This window comes from Pseudopodoces humilis, chromosome 5 (assembly GCF_049639895.1).
Source record: "Pseudopodoces humilis isolate 2021_Gansu_Grassland_sample_001 chromosome 5, ASM4963989v1, whole genome shotgun sequence".
NCBI classification, from domain to species: domain Eukaryota; kingdom Metazoa; phylum Chordata; class Aves; order Passeriformes; family Paridae; genus Pseudopodoces; species Pseudopodoces humilis.
The window spans coordinates 38,604,022-38,620,853 of record NC_142204.1 but is presented as its reverse complement, the minus strand read 5'-3'; the positions used below and the strand labels follow the sequence as shown (position 1 = coordinate 38,620,853).

Below are 16,832 nucleotides of genomic sequence, written 5' to 3'. Positions count from 1 at the left end.
GATTGAAAATGGTTTAGGCAATACTCCATATTTCAAGTCAGTTTTTAAATAATGCCTTGACCTATACTGAAAATTTGTGGGAATTACTTGGTTTTGTTTATAATACCTATACAGATTTACAGCCTGTTTGGTAGGAATAGAATGACTAATGTATGGCTGCATAGTGGAAGCTCATTGCAGCACTAACTGTGCCTCAAAATAAGATGGATTGGAAGTTCTTCCTTCCTTGCATCCTGCTATTGGAGTGACGCACACACGCTTTGATTTCCCTCCGTTGCTTCCTTGTTAAGCAACCTCTCTCCAGGCACACAAATACATATGTATTGTGCAGTAAGTGTTTACCAAACTCATCATCATTCTGCATTCATGCACACTGAGCTGTCTTTCTCAATAATTAGCTTTGTAATGATCAAAGACATTCTGTACTCTCTTGCATTCCTCCTCATTTTATTGTTCCTCCATCACTCCTAACTCTTCCTATGTTACATTTTCAAGGTTGCTTTTATTGATAGCTAAAACAAAAAGGTAAACATTAAAAATGAAAAGCCAAATTTATTACTATTATATTTATTTTGCAAAGACATATTAAAATGAACTTTTAATTTTGTTTGACGTGCATTCTGTGCTTTGCTAAATAACCTTGAAGACTGTGCTGCCAAATCAAGCATTGCTATTAGCAATACTCATTCTGTAGTCCAAAAGTGTTACAATAGTTTGTCCCTCTTTGTTTAAACTATACCTTTTATACCCTATGACATTTGAGGAAAAAAAAAACACATAAGAGCTGCAGTCTTGTTGACAGTGAAGCATTTTTCACAAGAGTAGAAAAAAGAAGCATCTTTCACAAGAGTAAATTTCTGGCAAATGTATCATATTAAAATGTACTCTGTCCTTGGATGAGGAAGAGGGCTGGCAGTAGAGTTATTAATTGAAGTGAGGTCTCCTCAGAACTCCAGGAAGCAAGAATTTCTTTTACAAGAAGCTGAACTACTACATGCAGAGGTTAGATTTTTTATGAAAGGCTGGACAGTGAAACAGAGACAGATACAAACAGCAGGGATCCTGGTTCCTCAAACCCTGCCTCAGAGACTAGCCTGGTTCCTGTCCTTTGCTGGAGACATCTGTGGGAAGGTGCAGGTTTCATGGAGCAATTCAATGTTTTTGCACATCAGCAGCCCAGCTGAATGCTAAAAATGCTCTGGGAAACTGGCTGTGCAGGCCAGGGTGTGAGGCTGAGTGGCAGTGCTTGCTGCTGCTTCCACTGGATGCTAGCATGACAATGAAGATGCAGTTCTACATGTTGGCTGGGGTTGGTACTCACACATCTGAGAGGGAGGGAGACAGCTTTTCCTGCCTTTTCCTCCTTCCCCCCATTGCTTTATCCCTTACTGTTCCTCTGAACAATGCCCTTGCAGTTTGAACTCATTTTCTTTGAATTGCAGGCACTGCATAACTTATACTTCTGCCTGCTATTCCATCCCTGAACATCTGCCATTATTTATCTGGATGGTTTAAACTCTTTATGTCAGATTTATTAGTCTCTCTGAGAATTACCTCCAGCTTTGTGTGGAAATATGTTCAGCAGTGGAAACAGCTGCAGGGCTCCCCAGCTCCTCTTGTGATGGATTCCATTACGAGGCGACCTCCACCGTTCAGAGGGTGGGATCTGATGACTATGCCATTTTCCTGGACAGAGGCTGCAGCTAATCTCTTTTACCACCTAGGTGCTGAGTGAAGATGCTTTTAATGCAGATCCAGAGGTGAATGTCACTGGTGAACACCTTTCCTCAGTTATGCTGGCAGGAGCTCCCGTTTCCCTGTCCTGCTGGATGTACGGCGGTGAGCTCCTGCTACACAGCGCTCCTCCAGCATGTCTGGGGACATTTGTGCTGCCAGCAGCTCTGGCACCTTGTCCTCACCCAGCCTTGCCCACCGTGGTCTTAAATGTAAGGAAGACAGGGGGAGAAGAGGCTTAGAGCCCCACACAGATTAATGATCTCCTCTTTTTGGTGTCTTTTCCCCTTACATTTCAGACTTGTGATAAACTGAAGTGCGTGTTTCAGTGCTCCATCTTTCCCACATGCCATATTTCCTACCACTGTCAGTTACCAAAGACCTGGTTACGTCACATCACATTCTGTGGCAAATTAGACCAGCCACAGTGTTTGTGGGAAAGCTTGATTTGGATACTTAATTTTGAGTATCAAGTTGAAGGCTGGAGGCCATTCATCCTTCTGCTGAAAGGTCATTGCATGAGCAGCCTTTGAAGTTCAATTACTTCAAGGCCCATATACAACCCAAATCTGTCTGCATCTCTGCTGCAGGGTTTAAAATGCACCACTGTTTTCTATAGCATCTTGAATGCCATCTGTTTTCCAAATCACTTTCCTCAGCTGCATAATTTAATTACTGAGATAACAACTAGAGGGGGGAGGACATGGAGAAAAATGGGAAATTTGTTTGTGAAGCCTCTGCTTCACAGTTTTTTTTTAAACTGGAAGTACCCTTTCAGTGTGTGGGTACTAGAAGATGTAAAGTGGCACTTCAGGAGCAAAGGGGACCTGGTCACACTAACAAGACTGTCAGCTTCCCCATCTCCCTGGAGAAGGCTGACACAGGGAATGAAGTCTCACCATGACGAGCTTTCGTGTGCTTGCCATCACACAGGGCATGAACCTGTATCCATCCTCCTGCTATCCAGAGCCACTTCCTTGGGGACAGCAGCATCTCATGCAGACAATGCCAGTGTAGCTTCCCCAGGCGAGGCTGAGCAAGGAAGAAGTGGGTGTCCCCTTGGTGCAAGGACCTCATGGGTGAGGTGAATGTGCCCCTGCACTGCGTGATCTCGTCAGCTCAGCCCCCTGCTCAGAGCACAGCAGAGACCGTCCCCTGCGATCACACCATATGGTCCTTCATTTTTTTTCCTCTGGTCTCTTGACAGTGTGCTGGATAGAGAAGGGGAAATAAATAGATGTTGCCACAATACTGTTGGAGGTCTTTGGTGGCTTTGTCCTTCTTCCTAGCTGTCTTCCCATCCCAGCAGGGGATGTGTGTATTTTTCCCCACTGAAATGCATGCATCTTCCCTAGACAAGAACAGAAAAAAATTCACTCACCACATTTTCTGGCTTTTCTCCCTTTTCTCTCATGGCCTCAGTTCAATAAGATATTTAGATCTAATCCCAGCAAAGCAAACAAAAATCCATGGTGAAGAATATTGCCAGGGCAAGGATCTGAAATTTTCTTACCTGCCTTGGTTCAACAACCACAACATAGTTGATTAGCACTTCTTTTTGCTTTTTTCCTTCTCCACTTTCGTAATTGAAAGCTCTGGCATTTTAGAGGCAAGATTTCACCCTGGGAACTGCTGGAGGGTGCTGGGACAGTTGCTTGTTCACCAGAATGTTTCCAGAAAATTTGTCACAGCCTGACCAGATCTCATTGGCATGATGTGTAAAGAAACCTTGGATATTTTTAGTATTCTCCAACCTTTCTAGCACAGAACTGTTAGGCATTAATTAATTCCAGTTGTCTGCCAGTTCATTCTCTCAAAGCTGGATTCTCACAAATAATTTGGCTCCAGGTGTCTTTTAGATCCAATGATGAGACAACAGGATGCTGGCATTTATCATGTGTGGTGTCTTGAGCGTATCTTTTCTGATGTTTGATACTTTGGACATTATATATCTCTTTATTGCCTTTGCAACTATCCATCTTTTTCTCCTAGTGGTTTCATTACTGCAACTTTAGTCATTGACAGGCAGGAGAAATGCCCCCAATTAACAGATGGACCTTTCTGAAGATGTCTTCTGTTTGTACAACATTTTTTCCCTAGCTAAGATGCATGGAGCATTCTGAACATCTTCACTATGCTTTCTGCATCCAATTATTTTTACTCTGTGTTTTTACAGTGGAGCTCCATTCATACCAAACCTATTTGGGTAGCTTTACTACAGGCCATATGGTCGGCATTTGATTTTCCAGGAAGTTTGGGTGTTCTTATCCGGAATGCTCCTAGTCCCTTTTTTAATTTCAGGATTCTTTACTCCCTGTGGTTTGGAAAACAGAATTGGAGGGCCTTCTTCCTGTGCTGGCCACACTACAGCCTCAAGCTCCATCTGGGCAAAAACCAGATACATTTATCCCATGTATCCAACAGGACTGGGAGAGATCTTGTGATTACAGTGGGAAGAATTAATTCTTCAACTTTCTATTACTAAGTTTCCAAAGTAAACATTTCTGAGCTAGAAGGGGAGGCAAGGATTTAGAGACAAGAAGGAAGTACCAGATCAAAGCCAAATTTATGCTCTTGATAACCCACCAAAGGGTTTTTATGAAGGTGTTATAACAGCCTCATATTCAGTTTTCTTCAGCTCAAGTTTTGGACCTATGCATGAGGATGCACTTGGGCATTGCTCAGCAAAACATGGATAGTTTTAATGCTTTGTGCAAACCAGTCCAGCCTAGACAGATACATAGAAAAACATTCATGAGATTCAGCCTTTGAAAAAGGGCTGCTGGGAGACATGGACCCCCAGGAGGGTTCACTCAGCTCATCCCTTTATACCTGCCCTGTCCCTTGAAAAGAGTTCCTCTTATTGAAAAATGGGTTAAGATTTGTAGGAGCAGAAATACCCAGGTTTGGGCCCCTTCTTGTCCTGTGAGGACTAAAATTGCAAGTCTCAGATGTCCCCTGCCAACCAGGTCTCACTGCTGTGGGGAGAGTGGGAAACCTCTGCCATTATCCTTGGTAAGAAGTAGCTTCTCTACCTGCTACTGGTTTGCTTTGGCACATCAGCAAGCAACTACCAAAGGCAAGGAAGGACACTATGTGTGATTTGGCAGGGATTTTGGCAAGAGTGTGCAAAACGCTGTGTACAATGATGTCTGGCCAAGCTCGCGCAGCAGCGGCACTTGGAGCCTGGCATTTGGCTGCTGCACAAGGCCATGGCTGTTGCCCTCTTGGCCTGGCTCTTGGCACTGAGCTCACGCTCTGGGCCTCTGGAGTGTACAGATCCCTGTGAGCCTTGGGATGGGGGCATTGGTAGAGCTGGTGTGTCCCCATCATGCGCCTCTGCCGTCCCCACCACGCACTGTGGCCCCACAGCTCAGTGACTGAAGGCCTCAGCACAGAGGGAGGAACACACCAGTGCTGAATCCCAGCTGGGCTACCTCACAGTTTCCTCCCTCCTTGAACCCTGAAGCTGTGTGCAGCCACCTGGAGCACCTTGTTGGCTAGGACATGCTTCTGACACCCTTTCTGACAGGGAATTTGAGTCAGGAGGGGTGGGGAGCGCAGCCTGCAACTGGGCTTGGAGCCTCTCTGTGCTGACAGTGGGGACCCTGCTTGGTCAGTGGGAGACCTCAGGTGAATTTTAGCCTCTTTGGGGGGACCTGGGACCTCTGCAACAGCAAAGCCGTGGGTGCTGAGGTGATATATTCCCTGGAGATTTAAAGGCTTTGAGGTTCACAAAACACTTAGCCCTCTTGGACCAAGGTGCCTTCGTGCGGCTGACTACTACTCCAGATCTCTGGGAGCTCGGACCGTCTTTCATCCCAAGGAAAGCTGCTCATTGTGTGGGGTTCTGCATGTTGCAGTAAACACAACTGGGGTATGAAGAGGATGCCAGGCACCTGCAGGAGCCAGACCCCAGGAAGCTGCAGCTTTGGCCTTTGGAGAACCAACAGCAGGTCAGTTCCAGGGGGAGGCCATGGGCGGCTCAGTGACCAATCCAGCCCAGCCATGGCTGCCTCCTGACCTGCCCATGGCCTGCCCAGCCACTGCCCAACCCCACACAGCCCTCACCCTGGCAACAGGAGAAGGGCTTCATGCTTTTGGAACATCTCCACAAGTTAATTTAAATGCTTTTTTTCTCCTTTTCTTCTGCTGTGATGGTTTGTTGGTTTTTGTTTGTTGTTTTTTTGGGTTTTTTTACAGGTTGGGAGTGGTATTGTACCAGGGCGATGTGCAAAGCCTTGGCTGGTAACATCTAAAATTTTCCCTTGTGGTATTTGCTGACATAACAGCATCACCATGTCCTGCCTGCCATAAGACATCTAAGCAGCTATTTCTAGAGTATAATAAAGCAACTGATAGTGAAGACAGGCAGAGACAGAAAAGCGAGATTATGGTACAGGAGATGACTTTATCAGACAAAACCACCAGCTCATAAGTATGAAGCCCAGGTACAAGTGCATATAAAAATATCAAAGTTAAAAACTAGATTCTGGGGATATTTTAACAGGAATCAACTACCGTGTTCTTGTTGAATTAGAAGAGACTCTTTAGTTTCCTTGCTGTACCTTGTAAAAACATTTGTATCTATCCTTGTCTACAATGTTGGCCTTGTTTCTCTAGAGAGAAGATATTAACTGTACATTATTTTATCTTTATCGGTTCTCTTTTGTGTCTCCATTGATTTCAGGACAGAGCAGAACTCAGATAAACTTTTATATCACAAAGAAAAAATCTCACAACTCCCTCAGCCTTTGCTACACCTCCCCTCAGCAAGCAGTTCACAGTACAAGTCAATAAATCATTCTTTCTTTTAAATAAACTTGTCTTAAACACTTCTGATGACCAATAAGGAGTAACTGAAACAGAGCATTGGCAGTAAGCATGTTATTGCCAAGCGCCCTGACCCCACGAGGATGGTTATGCTAATGGTTTTTAAGAACTGTGGAGAGCAGGAGGAGAAGAAATACATTTGTTAAAAGCATGGTTCAGATCCTCGAGGGGCAGGCAGCGATGGAGCTGCAGTGTGGTGTTAATTGGTACAACTGCCTGGCAAAATGTCTCTAAAATAACAGGCACTCAAGTTCAAGACCCACTTGGTTTCAAAGATCCACTGCATAACCCAGACAGAAGCTGTCTTATTAAAGGAGGACACAAAATCAGGGAGGAGAAGAGAACAACAGTATCTTTCCACATGGGCACTAATCTGGCCAGCAGGCAACAGCACAACATCTTTTCCCCCAACAGGCTGAGGCTACTGATGAATTTAATGTTCTCTGAAAACTGTCTCAATTGAAATCAAACTCACTAATGACCTTTTCTCTGAGCAGCAGGACAACAAAATCTCTAATGCAAAGGCAGTCAAACTGAAGACAAGAATGTAATTTTTTTAAATGAATGTTTTATTCATGAAGTATTTATAAAAATGTGTAACATACACTCAAATATATTTGATTTGTTGACTGTAGCTAAAAATATAAAAATATACTTAAATGCATAAATTAAATTGACAATAGTAGCACAGTTCTGTGTTCACCCAGTGCTTGTTAGGAACACAATTATAAGTAATTATATTGCATATGAGCATGGAATATGTACTGAAGATGTTTTTCAGACACTTGACTCCAGGCAGTGGCAAAGAATTTATGGCTTACCACATTTCAAAATGGTGGGGTTTTCACTATAGTGTACTGCCCTGCTCTAGAGCAATATATATTTAGCTTCTCAATGTTACTTACAGTATTTCTTTAGCTTTCAAATAAACCAAGAAACAACTAAACTGTCAAGAATATTAGACTATCTGCATCGCTGACACTGTTTCCCAATTCCACAGTTTTTTCAATTAGCTAGTCCCTAGTCTCAGTATTTCCTTACAGACTTAAAAAAAACCAAAACCCCAGTTTGAACCAGCTGTTGATCTGTGAGGCCACTGATAACAGACCAGTTTGCTTTGGCCATGGTGGTGCTACCAACAGGTCAGGAGTTTGATTTTGTCAGTGTGAGGGAGACAGATGAGTGCACAGGATCTACAGCAAGTTGCCCAAATACTGGGGTGAGCACTCATTTCAATTCAAAGTCACAGCATCCTGGTATTATAGGTCCCAGAGCTCACAGCTCCAGAGCCCAGATATCTGTGACAGGGCCATGAAGGAGTGGTGGTCATTCTATATTGCATTTTATTTACACTGAAAGAAATCTGAATAAATGTTAAGCACCTGCCAAGGCACTCTTTGGACATGAAGCTGTGGTTGTGGTAGGCTGTATATCACAGTGTCAGATGCATTTCTTTGATCTGTGGCCCTGGAGAGAAATGCTGATAGAGTGATTTGATGGCTATTGTTCTCATCCCCCTAGTCCATATATTAAATCCGAGGCTGAGGAGCACAGCTAAGTGCTCATGTACTCCTATCTAGTGTTTAACTTTCTGTTTTCAAAGTCAAAGTGTAAATAACCATATACAATACATAATATAAACTTAAAGCTCACATATTTTCTTTTCTCTGTTCTAAAATTGAAAGGAAATTCATAGTATATTATAGCACAAAATAATATTTCTGGCATTTTAGGCATTATTTATTGCTAAATAACTATAGCAGCAGAGAAAAATGTATAAAGTTGCACTTTTTGACATCTTCACAGTATGCCTATTTGTCTCACTCACTTTTGTGTTCCATTAGTAACAAAAAATATCATTTATCAGCTCCAGCTATGGAGAATCTTTTTTTTCCTACAATTGCTAGTGGATCTTGTAATTGTATTGCACAGATTAAAAAAATATTTATTACAATTTTTTCATTATTAAATAACTTTCAATACAAAAATTTGAATTAACCTAAATGCCCAACCCTGCAAGTGCTTCAGAAGTGGACTGGTATTTTCTTCAGGCAAGCATTCCAGTTGACTTTCATGAAAGTACTCAGGTAGCTTTGTGGACAATGCAGAGATTTGAAGGATGGTCTCCAAGTGTGCAAATCTTAGCTTATGGATCAGCAACAACACTAGCCTTGCTTTCTAACATTATTATTGGGAAACATCAAGAAAATAATTCTGAATATCACCAAGGACATTCAAAAGATGTATTTTTCCTTAAGAGCTGTCTTTGTTCAGCACACAAGCTCCTTCAAATCCATTCTTGTTACATTAACAATCTCCCATTAGTCCTGTTATTCAGCTTAGAGGCACAGTAAATATAATTACTTTTACTGAGAAGTAGGTGTTGTATATTAAAAATGCTACATAGATACTTTTCAACTTTTTCTCAGTGGATTTACATTGGTTTCATATGAGCAGAATTGGCTAGAGAGCAGAACCAGAGCAATAATATGTGTATACAGTCTCATGTGTGACCTACTTGGGCAGAAATGTAAAGCTGCTCAAGAGCACTGTGCCAGTGTTTAAGGTCATCTGTCATGTTACGAAGTGATGAGGAGGAAGAGGCTTATGAAGTGTGTCCATTATTAGCTGAGAGAAAAGATGAAGCTAGCTGTCTGTTATGCCATCGTCATTTTGGGTACGCATTTGTGAACTCTGTAGCTGCAGAGAACAAGGGAGCTGAGAATGATAAACTGCAGAATGATGTGTGTGTTTCTGAAAATGATGAACAACATGCATACAGAGCATACCAGCAGACTTTTGCCCTCAGATCATATGGTACTGAGTGAGCTCCGTTTCCCTCAGCATTAAAAAATGACACAGTGATATGGAGTGTGAGGTAATTTATAGGGTACACTTGGTGTGTCTTAACTATAATTGTACTGCTGGTAAATAACACAGTGATCTTCGTCCTGCAAAAAAGAAAGGACCAAATGCAGTGTATGTAACGCAGCAACAGTTTCCATGATGCCTTAAGTCCAGCAGTTATCAGCACCATCAACAATCAATCTAAAGCGGCCATGCTTGTTTATCCTTGCTTGCTAATGTAGTTGTCTAGCAAAGGAAATAGACAAAAGCAGGCGTCTCCAGAAAATGTGCACATGTCTCTGTGGTTTTACTTAGACTTTTCTCTGTGAAATTGTCTCCACTCTAATGCTAGTTCCCTTCTTCTTCAGTTTCTGTTAAGAGTGGTGAATTTTGAGGTTTGTGTGGTGCCAAAGAGGATGTGCAGGAGGGATCAGCAGTATTTTCATTCAGAAACACCTAAGAAGATTAACCAAGTTTACATGTTCTGAGCAGCTGTGACAGCTGATTTGAAGGGTGGCTTCTGGGGCATGTGAGGATATTTGGTGAAGAAAGGATGAGATTCCAGATGGAGCACAAAGACTGATTATCAGGCTATTGCCTTCTCTAGGAAAACCAGAATGATGGATATGCACAGTCCTCATGTGCCACAGGAGTTCCTCAGTTAGGCACTCAGCTACTTACTGATTCTCAATAGGCCATCAGAAACACTATTTTTCTCCAAAACAGAAGTGGAATGTAGGCACTTACCTTCAGCAATAAGCTAAGTTTTCACTACAAAAGTATGGGTAGATATATGAAAGAAGAACTATGAAGTCCTTCCTTCTTTTCATAAGGCAGAGGAACTGTGTACTGTCTCCTCACTATTTGTTTGAGAAGTATTTTATAAAGACAAATAATAGCTGAACAGAGTGTTCAGACCCTTGAATGGGATGCCTCTTTGCAGAAGAGAGAGGCTGTGCATAATCCACTTGGCTGGACAGGATACCTGGAAAGTACTCTTTGATTATACTTCTTGCTGATCACCACATGTTTTCAGTAATAAGCCCCTGCCTGAGGGCATGGGGGTTGGAACTACATAATCTTTACTGTCTCTTTCAACCCAAAACTTTTGATAATTCTATGATCAGGACAGCCCTGCCAGCCTACATTCCCTGATGAGCCTTTTTCCATTCCAACTGCCCCTGTGGTGGTGACATCAGGTAATATTCCAGTGGAGAATTCTTTCTATGCAGACATGCTGGGGCCAAACTGTCCCTTGTGAAAGCAAGTGGCATTTGAAGGATACCAACACTTGGGGTAAAGTGCAGCTTAAGGCCAGTTGTGTAAATTGTGGGATATGTCTTTGTTTCAGTATGTTTGCAGTCTCTGTACTTTTTTGGCTGTCATGCTACAGGCATTGTTCCCAATGAGCTATAGAAGCTGCCAGACTTCACATCCTCACAGGTCTGTTAACACTAATGTCTGAGGTGCTTCTTTGAACACCTTTCTTAATTAAAATTTACACACATGAAAGTGCACAGACACAAGCTGCAGTCTGATTCTGCTCTCTTAAACCAGCGTAAAGAAATCAGAATGTGACCTATCTACCCCCAAAGTATGTGGTTGGGAAAAAGGTCTGCTAGACTTCACTGCAGTGTTTGATATTTTTCTACTATGTCACACTAGACTGAAACAGTTGCTACTTGTGAGGTGAACCCTGTTTTGCTTGGTTGTTAATGAGTTCTGTAAAAGGTATGCCACTGTGATATGGGTTGCTCCCATTTTTGTCTGATGAAAAGTAGTAAGTTTAAAGTGTAGAGTAGCACTGTAATTCCTATACAGGACTACAGTTTCCTTGCTTAATAGTAGCTTATTTCATCTTACAAACTCTGCAATATCATTTAAAAATGAGGTTCTCTGTATAGGACTTTTCCCGTGTCATGCCAATAGCGCCCCAAACGCAGCAGTCCTGTTAGCCATACAATTTACAATAGTTTATGTAGAACAGTTTATAAAAACTGTGATAAGAAAAAATAGTATTATCTGAAGCATAATATTAATATAAACAATATAGAAAAAATACATATTTACACAATGCCAAAATACATTTATATACATTAATATCTATTACATTTAAATTATATATCTTTTTAAAAAATCACCAGACCAATAAATTATACACAGTCTCAACCAAAAGGTCTGGCACCTTTCTGGTGCATGAAATACATACATAAAAAACCAAAAAAAACCCTAGTTAACAAATGTGTTCACAAAAGCAGGTATCTCTAACATTCTTAGTGCCTTGAATAAACAGCATCTGAAAGCAAGGAAAACTTAGATTAGAAAAAGTAAACCAACACAGATTCAGCAGTGCTGTAAGAGGTGGCTGTGTGGCAGCAGCACTGCTTGGTGACTGATGTGACAGCTAAAGATCGGATCCCACCTCTGCTTGGACTCTCAATGTGTGGAACCTGGGTATTTCAGTTCTTTGGCTTCCTCCAAGCCTGTTCTACCTATTGATGACAACTGATTTCTACAGGCTAGATCAATAAAACTATTTGGATTTCTTGTAGTATAATCCTAATTCCTAATGTCCAAATTTGTAGAACTACTGAGATCCTTCTTACATGACCCCAAAAACTTTTACATCCCTTAAGAATCAGCTCAACCAAGGCACAAGGTCACCACTGCTTACAGCTTCTCCACATTGGTCCTCTGGCCATGGGCACAGGAGGTGAAGGGCAGTGCTAGTGCCAGGTTTGCTATTCCTGCAACTCTTATCAGCAAGAGACTGGATACAGGCTAGGAAAAGGAGCCTGTAAGAATGGGGAGTCTGTGGAGAAAGAAAGAGCACAGCCTAGGACATCTGTATTTTCCAGTCAAGGCAGATGGGAAGTGTCCCAAGGCTGCCTGTATTGTCAACAGCAGATGAGGGTGATGCAGACAGAAACCACATGCTGTGAAGGACAGAGGAGCCCAGTGAGTGCTGTCAGTGGCCTCAGCTGCTTATGGTGTAAAGACTTGTGAGGTAAAACCAATATCATGATAGGGGAAAGGGGTTCAGTTCCCTTGACAGCATAGGAACCATGAAGTGTGGCATAAGGAGAGCATAAAGGCAAGGCAGGAGCAGGAAGTGATGTTATAAGGACTACTAATGGAGAAAATAAAGACACAACTGCAAGAATGAAAAGAGCAGAAGGAACAAATTAAGTTCTGGGAAGTAAAGGAATATCACTGGATAAGGACAGCACAATTCCCCCTCAATTACACTGTCAGTGAGCTACTACATTTGAAACATTTTACAATTTGATAAACTTGCAGTTACCTCTGTGATATTCTGGATTCACATTTTCATATATTGGAAATAAGGGATTTTCCTGTTCACTGCGAAGTTTTCTGGCTCTTAACACATCTCTCACACATTGATGTAGATATACATATTGACACTGCAAAAGATTTGTTTTTAAGACACTGAGGAATTTTGTAATTTTATTTTCTGTACTGTGAAAAATCATTACAAGCTAACTCCATCACAAAATCAAGGGTGGTGTTAAGAATTAAAATATCCTTCTAAAATTAATCTCCTTTTCACACTAGTAATACAGTAAACTTTTGTGATCACCTCTCTTTAGAAATAATACCAGTAAAATATAAATGAACAAAACATGTTTTGACAGATCGTGACATTAGTGAAAGCTTTAGGAGCTGTAAAGTGCAATTACATGTGGTGCTGTGTTTGATAGATATTATTTCTGAATGCTTTGGTATAAAGTATATGTAGAAGAATTAATATGTACAGGGAAGCATGCAGAAAATACAATTTCCTGATTTTTCTTTTTGTTCTGAAAAGAAATATTTCCCACAGAATTTTATAATAACATATAAATATTTCAGACAACCATGAGAAACCAAATCTCTGAAAAAAAATTCAGAAAAATCACTGAAAAAACTATTGTTTTGATCCAGCATAAATTCTAAGATTTCAGACCATGCAGCAAATTACAGTCTTTTCTGAAGAGTGCCCTTCATAGAATGGAGCTAAGATGACATTCACAACCAAAGTAACGAGGATCAGCATGTAACTGGCTATTGACTACTCACCAAACTATCTTGACAGAATAGATTATTAAGCTTTTGTGCTTTGCTACTCTTTGTGGTTTATGGCAGGGTCATAATAATGTTTTGATTAGTGTAACATGGTACCCAAAAGACAGGCCAAGCATTTTTATATATCAAGGTGTACCTTTTTAACATCATCTCAAAAACATAATTTCTCCAATAAGTACATGTACTTTCTCGCCTCACACCTTCAGCCATTGCTCTGTGTCTTTTCCTCAGTGCTCTGGCTCTGGGAAAGTGAGAATATCTGCCTTTATGCACATGTAGCTGCTCTCTCCGTGGAGCAGACCCCTAAACCCCACCCACCAACGCAATGGAAAGTTGGCCAAGGATGGACACTTTCTTTGGCAAAGACCATTTTTCACTGGAATGGTTACAGCTGCTGTACCATGCTGCCTTTTGAGCTGATGCACAGTTTTCCCTTGTGTGTTTCCACCTGCAGTTCCTTGTCTTGAACAATGCTGAGCTAAGTCTGAAGCAGGGGCATTGTTTTGTTGCTGCTGTTTTTCTGTGATTGAATATTGTCAATCAAGTATGATAGTACTGTGGCCTTTGACTTTTGTGTGGATCTGGCTCACTTTGGACTTAGATGTCATGTCAAGCTCATGCCAAAGGCAGGTTTTGTATTACACAACTTTAGTTGTATATAAGTCAAATTTAGGCTCCTGAGGTAGTTGCCTCTTTTTTCCAGCTAGGGAAAAAGAGCCACCCTCCTGAGATCTGTCTCTGGCTCTGCAGACTATGGATGATGGGAATGTAAGGGGATCAGTCTCTGAAGATGCCCAGAAATGGCTGGGAATCTGTCTCCCCTCCAATAGAAGGTTTTCTGCGATTAAGATATTTCTAGGAACTCCTTTGTTTTCTGTTCCCATCTGGGCCTCTCTTTATATGCATATGAGACTTTTACATCTATCAGAAAACACTGTCACTGCCATTGGTTTCCAAATTGCAGCAAAGAACTCCATCAGTATCAAGCTACAGCAGACCCATCAAACTTGCTCTCATTCTTCTATTAATGGTTCACAGGGAAAATGTAAAAACTACCTCCACAACAGACCTTTATTAAATCAGCTCTTAAGTGTTTAGCTCCTATCAGCATAACGCTATTTTCTCACTGTTTTAAAAGCACAGAAAGAAATACAAAACATTTACTTTTTCTGAACTTTGAGAATAAATGTAGTTGCTCTTCCATAGTATGTTAGAAGAATGCCAATCAACTTTACAAAATAATTTTAATGAAAATGACAGAGCAGCTCAATAAAACATAAACTGCAAAGGCACAAGGTCACAGTGGCTAGAGTTATAAAACTGCTTACATCTAATTTTCTCTGTCCTGCATTCCTCTTTCCTATTACAACAACCTATCTGTCTGATTTAGGTTTGTCTTCCAAACCCATCCCTGAAGGACCTATCTCCACTTAAAGCTCATTTACTGGACTCGGCAGTAAAGCAACAGTGCGCTGTTAAGTGTCTGCTGCATAATGCTGCTGGAGTGATTGTGGGCCAGGAAAAATAAAAGGAGAAATCTACATGAAGAATAGCTACCACTTATAATGATTTGGACCTTCTCTTAGAGAGCCAATGGAAAAAAACTTAAACTGAAAATTCTCACAGAACTGAAATACATCTAACTAGTATTCCACAGCGGAGTAAGCACAAAGTGCTTTGAGAGCCTTTAAGACAAGAGACTGATTATTATATACTGCAGCTGTTGTCGCTGTGTAGCAGGCTATCCAAACCTTACCTCTGTCTGAACCATGTGAACACGGTGAAGCCTTAGATCATGCACTGCTGCATAAATATCAACAGTGTCCTTCGAATCCAACTGTTGCAGAATTCGGTCCAGTGCAATGAATGTGCCAGTCCTACCAACACCAGCACTGGAAAAGAAAACAACGCAAGAGATTTAAAAGCCGATGGATCAAAGCATTCACTGTCTTCATGTGATACCTTTGTAAACTTCAGATCTCCAAGGTGAGAAGCAAATTGTTCAAATGGCAACTTTGGGACTTTCTAACACTTTATAATGGAATTTATTTAGGAAGGAGGAAAGGATAGTAATGTAGAGGTATCTCTGCTGCTGCCTGCACTGCTTTCTGCTTTGGATTAACCCAGTCATTGAGATACACTGAAAGACTGTACCTGACTCTGACTTTGAAACCTCTTCTCTCCAGGGATGCAGCTGTGGGACACAGTAGACATCTGATATGCTGCAGCACATGCTGTACAGGCAGACATAGGCAGGGTCATGCAAGATACAAGCCTCAGCCCATACAACCAGGTACCACCATTGAACATATGGCTCTATCAGAAGACAAAGCACCACCACACTCTTTCTCTGTAGCCCTATACTCTGCTGCAACTAGCGGATCTGTTGATCTGAGGCAGCTCAGTTTTGCGATTTTTTATGCAAGTGTAGGGGTAGACCACAGAACTGAGGGAAAATTGCAGCCCAGTGACTGCCAGAGATGGAAAAAGCAGAAGAGCATGAAAAGGCAGTAAGAAAAGGGAGTCTCAGTCAGAATGGGGGAAGGATGGATGTCAGCTAGTCTCAACATCCACATGTAGCCATATTTACCCCAGGTATATCTTACCTTTTAAAACACCCCTTTGTGATTCAAATGTATGGCCACAACACCAGCACATGGGCAATTTGAGAATGCAAAAGCTTATGAGCAGTGGCAGCTGCTGACACTTCTGCGCTCCCCAGTGGAACCACAGAGACACCATGCTTCCCTAAGAATAATTTTTGAGGCATCTCGAAAGGGTGAGGTTGTGGGTGAATGCATTTGCTTTGGGAATATTGCTCTGATGTATCTGGGAACTTAAGAACATCAGCTATCTCTCATATTCTGTGGCTGCCCATAGTCTAACAAGGATGAAGATTTGGGATCATCCCAAGGGTAGGCACAAGGGCTCTGTGTCACTGACCTTTTGCTGTTGCACATACCTGCAGTGTACAATACTTGGTCCTGTGTCTGGGGTCCTGTTGATATAATCTCTAACGGTTCTGACAAACTGAATCAGGGACTGGGTGGTCTCTGGCACACCATGATCTGGCCATACAGTGTAGTGGAAGTGACGAATGAGCCTTGTTGAGTCAAGCTGCTCTTCCTGTTGGAATTCAAAAGTGTGGGTCATCAGGACAAGAGAGAAAGGGACACATAGAACAGGTACCTTCAGAGAAAATGCTTTATCTTCCACCAGAGGGGAGCCAGGCATGATGGAACTGTGGTATGGCAGAATAAACCTTCCTAATTTAGCCTTGCAAGTGTTTTAAGCCAATTAATCAGGAAAAAAAAAAAAAAGAAGCTAACATA

General features: G+C 41.7%; 1 protein-coding gene across 4 annotated transcripts in view; it reads right to left on the bottom strand.

The window, feature by feature from the left end:
* Positions 1–510: 510 nt before the first annotated feature.
* Positions 511–16,832, bottom strand: part of PTPRB (protein tyrosine phosphatase receptor type B) — a 68,466-nt gene continuing 52,144 nt past the window's right edge. The window contains exons 31-34 of one of the 4 annotated variants that reach the window (XM_014248894.2): positions 16,463–16,626; positions 15,257–15,392; positions 12,719–12,839; positions 511–3,085 (exon numbers count right to left, since the gene is read on the bottom strand). In XM_014248894.2, the coding sequence (XP_014104369.2) occupies positions 2,913–3,085; positions 12,719–12,839; positions 15,257–15,392; positions 16,463–16,626 (594 nt within the window). In that variant the 3' untranslated portion in view covers positions 511–2,912. Of the gene's footprint in view, positions 3,086–7,115; positions 11,711–11,756; positions 12,840–15,256; positions 15,393–16,462; positions 16,627–16,832 lie in introns of those variants that run through there. The other 3 variants (XM_014248897.2, XM_005519358.3, XM_088055619.1) reach the window with 3 other exon arrangements.